Here is a 10,415-nt window from a genome sequence, read left to right as displayed (position 1 = left end):
GTAACTGTAAACCGAAAGTTAAAAAAAAATTGAATAAACTAAATATATACTATACAAATGTTAGCGATGGATGTATATTGGGGGCAAAATGAGGATAGCTCACATCGCACTCAATCAATAATGAGGACATGAAGTTATTTCTTCGAATTTCCCTTATTAAATGTTGAAAGAAGAAGAAGGATACTGGACAATCATTCATCTTCTGGTGTTGTTACAAGGGCCACAAGACCACCTCTAACGAAAATCATTTCCGAAAACCTTTCGGTCGTTTTCAAATCTCCTTCTACTAGTTCATAAATGGTTTCCTTTGAATCTGAAAGAACAATATTACAATGTGAGTCGAAAGCCTGAAGAGTACCCACTAATTCACGAGCATCACGTAATTTCACATATACTCGCTCGTCTAAATTCAATTTTAATAGATCCAGAGGCGTATCAGACATCTTTGCGGCGTAAAGTGTGTATGTCTTCTATATTTATGATGCAGTCGTATTCTTACAATAACCAATAATGCAATTGATAGAGGGTACAGCAGTTAGGTTGAATGGTTTCCTTTGTCAGTTTATCAAATGGAGTACCAGGTATAGTAGAGTAGTCGATATACAATCCAAGGCTTAGTTCCATTCACACTCCAGAGCATCCTCCATAACATACTTAATCACCAAATTATTGTTAACGTACTAATTGATAAAAAGTGTTGAAGTTTTGAATTTCGATGTCAATGGAAAGCTCTGAATTATAGAATAATCAGTTAAACCAGGGAAGGTACACGTTTCCAACCATCTTTGAATGATACTGTACCTGTTGAAAGATGGCCAGGATATGCGATGCTAGTTTATCATCTTATTGCACTATGCTTCACTAAGAGAGTCAATAGTCAACCTGATATTCACGTGACTATCACATGACAAAGGCCGGGCAACCTAATGACGGACCCCGAATCAACTCTGTTCGATCAAAAAATTTTTATAACATTTAAGCAGAGGAAAGCTGAATAGGAATTAAAACATGGATGAATCAGCTAGCTGTCGTGATATTGAAGTGTTCTACCTCGATTGAGTAGCTGCAGGACGTGTTTATTATAGCAGGGATATTATATTTTCAAAATGTTCCCAGCAAGAAGGGGATTGCATACTACTTCTAGAGCATGTGCCAGGACGAGATTCACCAAACCTAAACCCAAACCAGCCAAGAGAGAGAACGTTAGACTACCTACCCAGAGGACCCATCACGATAATGATTTAAAGATTACAGCTCCTATTCCACCGGCTGCTGCCAATTTGACATGTCCAGATGATCATCCTTTATGGCAATTTTTCTCCGAGAAGAAGTTTTTAAGAACGCCCGAGGAATTGGATACGCTTTCGAGACCTTGGACCATCCCAGAGTTGAGAAGAAAATCGTTCACTGACCTACATTCTTTGTGGTACACATGTTTGAAAGAACGTAACGTATTAGCACGTGAAAACCATTTGGTGCAGTTCAACTTTGAAGCACAAACCGAAGCATACCAAGATATCTCCGAAAAGATCAGAACGACAATGTGGAGAATAAGACACGTCCTTAGCGAACGAGACTGGGCATTCAAGATAGCGAATGAGAAATTTGCTGTTGAAAAACAAGTATTTATCGAATCATTCGAAAAAGACTTTTTAGAAGCTCCTGCTAACGAAGATGAAGAGATTTTCGAATCATTGCAACGTTTTCAATATGCCATATACGGTATCTCTGAGTACATCGATGAGAACAAAGTGGACAGAACATTTGTGGATGGATTGAAAGCGGTTGCAACATTGAAGTTAAAGAAATTTGCACTAAGAAACGAGGACATCAAGAACTTTTTAGAAGAATCTAACAATACAATTGTGGATGCAGGTGAATCCTTCCTTCTGTATACATCAGAAAACACAGAATCTGCCATCGCAGAAGCATGTCAAGCGGTAAGGGAGTTGAGAGAAAATGGCTCCTCTGTGTCTAGATACGATGAATTGGAAACTGTTCAAGAATATGTTAATAAATTAGCTGAGGCTCAAATGGCAAAGGTAACAGAAGCGGAAATACAGCTGCAAGAAGAAGATGCAAAAAACAACGCTAATACACTATGATATTAATGCCATCGAAGTGATTGTATAAAGAGATAAGTGTAACCGTCCATTTGGATGAACCCAGCCTTCCTGTACATATGTATACACCAACTTAAATAACGGAATATAAAACAAAAAATTTCCTTCGACAACACTTTAATTTGACGAATAAGAATTGTATTTAAAGAGAGTTTTATTTGCAGTCAATTAATTCAATAGACCTTTTTAGCCTTTTTTACCGCTCTCCGTAGCGGCCTCCCAGTAATGCTATACTCTATCGACATAGTATCTTCAATTTTAACCGTGGACAAAGAATCTTCCGTACTGATCTCTGCCTCGTCTTTGACTACAACTTTAAAGTCTTCTTCTTCTCCAGATGCATCATAGTCCAGTTTGCGTCTTTTCACTAATTTATCACTTGTACTTGCTCCAACTGTTTTCCCAATTTCTTGTGCGAAAAGGACACATTGTGCCCAGCCCGCGTATGGGCCCCATAGATCCTGGAGCTTCCTTCTGTACATATCAAGTTCATAGTTCACCTTCTTACGTGTAATCGGTAACTTTTTGTATTCAGCCTGCAGTTCACTGATTTCCTGCTTAGTGTTGTTTAATTTGTAGTCCCTCGATGCAATCCTTGCGATGTGTACATCGACAGGAACTACCTCGTCAAATCCCAACCCTCCCATGAGAAGCACACAATCAGCTACTTTCGGACCCACACCTGGATACGCCATCAACTTCTCTTTGACATCTTGATACCCCATTTTACCCTTAATGCGCCAACTGAGCATATACTCTGAATCAGACATATCGCCTTTTTCCATAGACATCAGTTGAGCAGTTCCAATGATATATTTGGCCCTATAACCAAAGCCAAGATCTCTTAGTTTTTCTTCAGATGCTCTTTCTACGATCTGATCCGAACTTGGGAACGAATACTGCTTAGCACCATCAAACTCTGCAATTTCATCACCAAATTCAGTGGCCAAGGAATGGCACATTTTAGTGATTCTTGATATATTATTATTACTAGAACAAATGAAAGAGCATAAAGTTTCCCAGGGATTCTGGTTCAGTACTCTCACTCCTCTATGTTCCTTATTTTGAAATCCCTTAGGATCAGCATCTGACCATTGAGTCATTAAGTTGTTCAAAGATACATCAAGTTCAAAGTAATCCTTGAGATGTGACTCAAGTTTCTCCAGGTTCGCCCTCTTGTAACAGTCATATTCAATACAATTGTCATCAAGCTGTCTCAACATCACCAAATCATAGCTATCATCTAACTTTAGAGTCGAGTAGAAAAAACCCGTGTGTTCTTGAATCACCCATCTAAATGACTGTCCACAATGAAGACTGTTTCTCAAAACCAGTTCTCCAGGTTGGAAGAAAAGTTTCCCCACCATCTCAGTATATGGGTCTAACGTAGGCTCACCAGCTTTAATGGATAACACAGGTCTTGTAGCTTCTAATGTGATGACATTTACGCGTCTTTCTTTCTCTTTACGATTTCGGTTTATTGAATTGTCGCGTTTCTTACTTTTTTCAGTTCAACATAAATATCGAAGCCAGAACTACAAGAATAGTAGCGAGCATTCGCCAATAACAAGGGGGGTATACACTTTAGTACCTATTGATTAGCTCATAACGTGTCGCAGAATATTGATTGTTACCACCTGTATACGAAGAGCTGAAAACTTCGTAATCTGTTGTGCTTGAGTTCAATTTAAGCATTTGTTAACTCGAATCCCAAAGTAAGACTTGACACAATTGAAAGCTATCTAACAGGTCGAGGGAAGAATAGCTTTAGAGAACCGGTTTTTAGTATCGGTTAACATTACTATCGAAGTCCGGTTGAAGCTGAGAAACACAACGGCTATTTAACGTTATTCTATAAGCTTTTCCTTATAGTTGTTTTTTGTTCTTTGATTTCCGGGACCTTTGGTGCAATAAATGTGGAGGAATCCACAGAAGTTATTAGTGCATAGCAGGTTTTTTAGCAATTCATCAACCCGCCAATCCTACTTATTGAGCCAAAGGCGTTTCACCAGATTACCTTATTGTCTAGTAAGAAATAAATCAACAACCTCCCGTAAAATGAAGACGGAACGGGACGAACTCATAGAGATCATAGATGATGATTCCCTGGAAGAAATCGAAGGGCCTATTTATGATGCATGGGACACAAGCGGTGATGATGAGATATTGATGCATGTTGCTGACCTTGAAAAACTCAATTCAAGATACACCATCCAACAAGATAATTGGAAGAAACAACATCAGCACTCAAAATTGCCTCCAGCAGAATATGCTAAGAAACCTGCAGGGAAAGCTATTACTACTACTTTTCTCCCTCAGAAACCAATGGTAAAATCTGAGCCCAATAGAATCCCTTTGAAAGAGCAGTTGACGTCTCTGAATAAGAATGTTTTTGAAGATAAACCTTTTGGCGACAGAAAACATTTTCTGTCATCTATCGTACCCGAAGACACCATGGATGATTTATATGAACTGGAACAACAACAGATAAATGAGGAACTAGACCAAACTCAGACTCTTGATAAAGAGATTACTCCTGATGAAAATCCCAAACCAAGACATTCCCATCATCGTCAGTTAACTTTTTTAACCCAACAACAATCAATGAACGAATACATTTCAAACGACTCCAGAGAATCGAGTGTGACACCTGAGGTTGCTCGTAAGAAAGTGCGTGCTATCACTCTTTCCGAGGAGCAAGAGCATGTTATTGAATTAGCGAGAAGGAAATTGAATATTTTTTATACCGGAAGCGCAGGTACTGGTAAATCAGTTCTACTACGAGAGTTAATAAAAACTTTAAAAACTATGTACGGAACTAGCGGAGCAGTTGCCGTTACTGCGTCCACTGGACTTGCTGCTTGTAACATTGGTGGTATTACTTTACACTCATTCGCAGGTATAGGTCTTGGAGTTGGTGACGAAGCAATGCTTTTAAAGAAAGTTAGAAGATCAGCAAAACATAGAGAACGTTGGAAGAATATCAAAGCATTAGTGATAGACGAAATTTCAATGATCGACGGAAAATTACTAGATAAATTAGATGGAATTGCTAAAACTCTTAGAAGGTCGAGCAAACCATTCGGGGGAATTCAAATAATTCTGTGTGGTGATTTTTTCCAATTACCACCAGTTACAAAAGGCGATCAACAGATTAATTTTGCCTTTCAATCTTATTCATGGAGGACAGCTATTGATGCTACCATTATCCTTCAAAAAGTTTTTAGACAACAAGGTGATCATCGTTTTGTTGAAATGTTAAATGAAATGAGAATGGGTGTCATTTCGGACCGAACATTGAAGGAGTTTGCTGAACTATCTCGTCCATTACCAAATGACGAAATTGTTCCAGCAGAGCTATTCAGTACCAGAGCAGAGGTAGACAATGCGAATTATTCAAGACTTAAAACACTTCCTGGTGAGACAATGACTTATGAAGCATCGGATGGTGGTGTTATCGACAACGTAGAGTTAAGAAGGAAACTGCTAGACAACTTCTTAGCTCCAAAAAAACTGGAATTGAAAGTTGGTGCTCAAGTTATGAATATTAAAAACATTGATGCCACTCTCGTAAATGGGAGTTTGGGAAAAGTTCTTGCATTCCTAGATTCGGACACCTTCGCTTTTTTGAAAGGACCTTTTAACTCAAACAAGATTCTGAATGACGAGGATGTTGAAAAGCTCACTGAGAATCCCGATTCAGAAGAATATTGGAGTGAAGAAGAAGAACTTACCGCTAAACAGTCCAAACAGAAAAAGAAAGAGATGGAACTAGAAAAGAATTTCATGAAAGATCAACAAGAGCGCATTCAAATTGAATCTCCACTCAGTGAGACAATATTCGACTTTTTCATAACGGAGACAGATTCCATGAGTAGTCGTATAAAGGCCAATGTGGAACGGAAGAAAGAAATTGTACGGAATTTACACAAGAAGGCAAGAGGAGCGAAATTGCCCTTAGTTCAATTCTTCACTCCTTCTGGCGACGCCAGGATTGTTCTCGTTCGACCAGAGACTTGGGCGATGGAGGATGAAAAGGATGTTCCATTGGTCTCAAGAACTCAATTACCATTGATTTTGGCGTGGTCACTATCGATTCATAAGTCACAAGGTCAAACGCTTTCCAAAGTTAAAGTAGATTTGAAGAGAGTTTTTGAAAAAGGTCAAGCTTATGTGGCACTCTCAAGAGCAGTTTCTAGAACAGGTCTACAAGTCCTCAACTTCGATCGAACAAAAGTAAAGGCGCATGACATTGTTGTAAATTTCTATGAAAGCTTGTCGTCTGCAAAGTCAGTAATGAATGAGCTAAATCAAAAAAAAACAACAGACCATACAAAGGCTACGGATAGCAAAACTGTGTCCACAGCATCGGAATCAGAGTCACGTCCTCCACAGAAAAGAAACCTGGAAACAATGCTACTGAATAGAATGAGGCAGGTGAAGAAAAAATCTTGGAATGAAGTTCCAACGAATACAGTCGTCGATCTGGCATATGATACTGTTCCTGAACATACCTTATCACAGGAAAATTAACTTAATAAACCTACATAGCATTTTACATACTAATTAATCTTTACATTACAAACATCATTACTCGTATTCACTTTTAAGCACCACCGATATTCCATTGAAACTTTCCTGATAGGAAGTTACCGACGTTTGTTGAGACATCGCTCATGAAATTATCATTACTTCTTTGAGTGTTCTCAAGAGAATACTTATCTGAAATCAGATTTCTTGTTGATAACTCCAGCTCTAAGCCGGACCACTGTGAAGTAATGACTTCATATTCCTTTTCAGGACAGATATGCAATAGCTTAGAGACAATTCCCAACTGCAAGTATATAATTTCTGTTGGAATCTCTGCATCTAGCCAATTAGGGTCTATGTACTTCCCGACTTGGAAAATTGTCACCCAATGTTCTGCAGCATCAGGCCTTTCGATAAGATTTATTGCTTGATCAAAAGCAAATTTAAAATCACCATTCGCTAGCAAATTATTAATATGTTCAGAGAGTAGCTTAGAATATTCTTTCGTAAAATCTTTATCAGATGGAGTTACTTGCAATGCGGTGTATAATTCCTTCAAAATATCAAATGTTACTTCAATATTTTTTCTCAATTTCGGATTAAGATCAAGTAATTTCTCCACGATTTCCATAGGGTTAGCTTTAAACTCTGAAATATGCGCAGGTTTGAATGGCATACCCCGTTTGAAACTTAATGAATAGTGCGATAAGCGGTCCACTATAGTTAGAATGTCGTATAGGTTAGAATGTGTTTCTTTATTACTGAGTAAATTCAACGTTCTGTTAGCGTTCTTCATATCAGGGTCTGACAGAGAACCGTTGGATGCAATATTGAAAAATCTCCAGAAATGCTGGATTATTACTTTGTCTTGAATTTTGACTCCTGAAGTAGATACAAATTGCTCCAAAATATCAAATTTGCCAAGTTTCAATAAACTCTCCAATAATATGGAAGTTTGTAGCTCGTTAGTTAGTTTATCGAACAAAGTTGATGATTCGATGAATTCCACCACGTTTTGAACGGTTTTGATATCGATGTGTCCTTGAAACATATTTTGTGTGATGATCGAAAAGTATGATGTTTGTACAACAGAGTCTTCGTTCTGAAGTTTTTTCAACGATTTAAGATCCTTGATATCCATTGCATTCATAAACTTTAGATTTACAAGCCATTCATTCAACGATATTCCGCTAAATATTTGTGAATCATCTCCGAATGATTTGATTAAAGATTCTAACTCAAAAACTAAGTTAGGGAGAGGAATCGATGCTAGATTTTTACCATTGGAGTATAAAATATTCCATTTTGTCTCGTTGAATTTGGTATCAAGTGGAGTTGGCTGAGATGATAAGTATTTGTATATTTGAAAATTATTAATGCTGTCCAACGGGAAATTGTCCGGGTTGAATATCACTTCATAAAATGGAGTATAGGAACCTTGAAATTTTAAATAGGGTTCCACCTCATATTTCATCATGGACCTTACTACACTTACTTCTTTCACTGGCAATTTCCACATTTCCGAAACTGCATCTTGAGCAGATAAATTTTCAAATTGAAATATACTGAGCTTGGTATCTAATCTTCGATTTAGATGGTCCAATGGCTTGAGAATTCCATCGAGCCAGCTGACCAACGACTTACTCGTGGAGTTTGCTAGTAGTTCTAAACTACATAGCGCATCTTTACTCAACGAATTTACGACTAGAGTTCTTGCCCTTATAAAATCTTCAAGCATGTGAGTCTCACGAATATGAATGTTGAAACCAATTAGAGTTTCTTCAACGTAGCTAGCCAACGCATTAACTCTCTTAGAGATTGTGTTAACATCCATCTCAGAAATTGCTGTCAATGATGAGTCTTCTTGGATCAAAGAAACCAAAACAGATGATTCATCCATGCCATTAAGCTCTATATCCTTCAGAACAAAGGATATATTAGTAGGAGCATCCAATTCAGGCCACATAACACATAGTAGCTTCAAGTACTGTAATCTTTCGGCATCAGATTGCAAACCTTGGTATATTTCAGAAACACTTTTCACATCCCCTCGCGTTATGAACACGCTCGCACAAAGATACAATTGTGGGTTCATCCCAAAAGATCTGATAATACAAGTGGCGGCAGCTTATATCGATAAAAAAAGGAATGAAGGGCTGGAGCGGTTGATGTTGGGAAACTCTTCTCGTCTCTACAAGTTTAAAGGTTTAGTTTGTGGATACTTGTTCAATATTAACGTTTTCATGAAATTCCTCAATCATCAACAAAGTGTATTTGAAATATTCAATGACAATCAAACCTAGGATATTAATGGGAAAGAAAGAGAGAGTCTAAACTTTTAGAGGAAGCTGTTGGACTCGAAATTAGAAACTCAACAAATACAAGCACTAACATGACAACTCAAGAGGAGGCAATTGAAAGGAGACTCTCATTATATTCCTTCAACAAGGTTTTCCCAAACTATTTATCACATCTACAACAGATCCAATCGTTGGTTCATCGATTATTGAACCAGAAGTTGACCGAGAACGACAAGCTAAGCGTAGAAGAGATAAGAAAATTGAGAGAAGTATTAGATGACAAATACCTTGAAGCCAAGAATTTTGTGGAAACAGAAAGATCTAGTTACAATGCATTGGATATCAGTTTAGAACGTACTGTTGATAATATCAAAAACGGCCTTGACGGACAATTGTCAGTAGTACGAAACCTAAGAGATGAGTTGAATGAGAGAAATGATAGACTTAATCAAATGCATTTGGATATCACGGCTTTTAATGAGGAGTCTGTGAATCTGAATACCCAACCTACCATCATGAGGTATACCAAGGAAGAATGGATTAATATTTTGAATGAGCCTAAAGCGTTCGATAAGCTACTGGAGCATAGGGTATTTAAAAATGTTGGAGACGGTTTATATTCCGTTACGGAAGAACTATTTGACGGGGAACTGGAGTTGAAACGTATGAATGAAATAATGAAGAAAGATATTGAGAGGCTAAATATCGACCTTGATGAATATAAACAAAAATGGCTAGACAGCTTCGAAGTTATGTCGAAGATTGGTTCAGTATTAAAGGTCAAGCTCAATGAGAGAAGACATGGATCAGAGGACAATGATGAATATTACGAAGAAGAAGAAGAAGCAGATATTGAACGCGTTAAGCACGATGGATCTTTCCACAGTGAGGAAGAGTCTTCATTTAACACCGATGAAGAGAATGAGATATATGAAATAGTACAGGATGAAAACAACGAAGAAGAAGTATCTGAAGTGGAAGAAGCAGAAGTTAAGAGTGAGAATGCTAGCGTAGAGCCTACCGTACCTGATGACGATGAACAAATGGTGGAACCTGCAGATGTTGCAGACGCAGAAGCCAAAGCCGAAGCAGACCCGGTATCAGAGGAAGACCAGGATATGGAAAATATTCCTGAGATAAACGGTGATGACAGCTGAACTTTTCAACAACTGAACCTTTAACGCGCACATAGCTCACATATTAAAATTGGGGGTAAGTATGTATATACATATTGTACATAATATAATATAGGCAAGCGAATAGAAAAGAATGACGCAAAACAAATAGATACTACACAACGCGTATTTGAGAACCGCACTAATGAAAAGGGATGTTAATAATGTTGGGCCGGAGGCAGCAATTTAGTAGTATTTGAAGTTCCAATTGGTAATGTTATTATGAGAGATTCTTTAATATTATCATTTTGAAATAATCCTTTTTTTGTTTAAAACGGAGAGATAGA

At 37.8% G+C, this 10,415-nt stretch overlaps 6 protein-coding genes across 6 annotated transcripts; 3 read left to right on the top strand and 3 right to left on the bottom strand.

Moving 5' to 3' along the window:
- Nucleotides 1–191: 191 nt before the first annotated feature.
- Nucleotides 192–443, bottom strand: LSM3 (U4/U6-U5 snRNP complex subunit LSM3; the record flags this gene model as incomplete). Its single annotated transcript, XM_451766.1, has 1 exon — nucleotides 192–443. One exon carries the CDS (start codon nucleotides 441–443, stop codon nucleotides 192–194), a length of 252 nt encoding a protein of 83 aa, XP_451766.1.
- Nucleotides 444–1,106: 663 nt separating this feature from the next.
- Nucleotides 1,107–2,105, top strand: MRPL4 (mitochondrial 54S ribosomal protein uL29m; the record flags this gene model as incomplete). Its single annotated transcript, XM_451765.1, has 1 exon — nucleotides 1,107–2,105. The coding sequence occupies one exon, from the start codon at nucleotides 1,107–1,109 to the stop codon at nucleotides 2,103–2,105; it is 999 nt and encodes a 332-aa protein (XP_451765.1).
- A 191-nt stretch (nucleotides 2,106–2,296) lies between these two features.
- OGG1 (8-oxoguanine glycosylase OGG1) lies at nucleotides 2,297–3,490 on the bottom strand (the record flags this gene model as incomplete). Its single annotated transcript, XM_451764.1, has 1 exon — nucleotides 2,297–3,490. One exon carries the CDS (start codon nucleotides 3,488–3,490, stop codon nucleotides 2,297–2,299), a length of 1,194 nt encoding a protein of 397 aa, XP_451764.1.
- Nucleotides 3,491–4,037: 547 nt separating this feature from the next.
- Nucleotides 4,038–6,656, top strand: PIF1 (DNA helicase PIF1; the record flags this gene model as incomplete). The annotated part of the gene is made up of 1 exon (XM_451763.1): nucleotides 4,038–6,656. One exon carries the CDS (start codon nucleotides 4,038–4,040, stop codon nucleotides 6,654–6,656), a length of 2,619 nt encoding a protein of 872 aa, XP_451763.1.
- A 73-nt stretch (nucleotides 6,657–6,729) lies between these two features.
- SEC39 (Sec39p) lies at nucleotides 6,730–8,748 on the bottom strand (the record flags this gene model as incomplete). The annotated part of the gene is made up of 1 exon (XM_451762.1): nucleotides 6,730–8,748. One exon carries the CDS (start codon nucleotides 8,746–8,748, stop codon nucleotides 6,730–6,732), a length of 2,019 nt encoding a protein of 672 aa, XP_451762.1.
- A 297-nt stretch (nucleotides 8,749–9,045) lies between these two features.
- On the top strand, nucleotides 9,046–10,110 carry MFT1 (Mft1p; the record flags this gene model as incomplete). The annotated part of the gene is made up of 1 exon (XM_451760.1): nucleotides 9,046–10,110. The coding sequence occupies one exon, from the start codon at nucleotides 9,046–9,048 to the stop codon at nucleotides 10,108–10,110; it is 1,065 nt and encodes a 354-aa protein (XP_451760.1).
- Nucleotides 10,111–10,415: the final 305 nt, after the last annotated feature.

Source organism: Kluyveromyces lactis, assembly GCF_000002515.2.
Source record: "Kluyveromyces lactis strain NRRL Y-1140 chromosome B complete sequence".
In the NCBI taxonomy this organism is placed as follows: domain Eukaryota; kingdom Fungi; phylum Ascomycota; class Saccharomycetes; order Saccharomycetales; family Saccharomycetaceae; genus Kluyveromyces; species Kluyveromyces lactis.
This window is presented reverse-complemented; position numbering and strand designations above follow the sequence as displayed.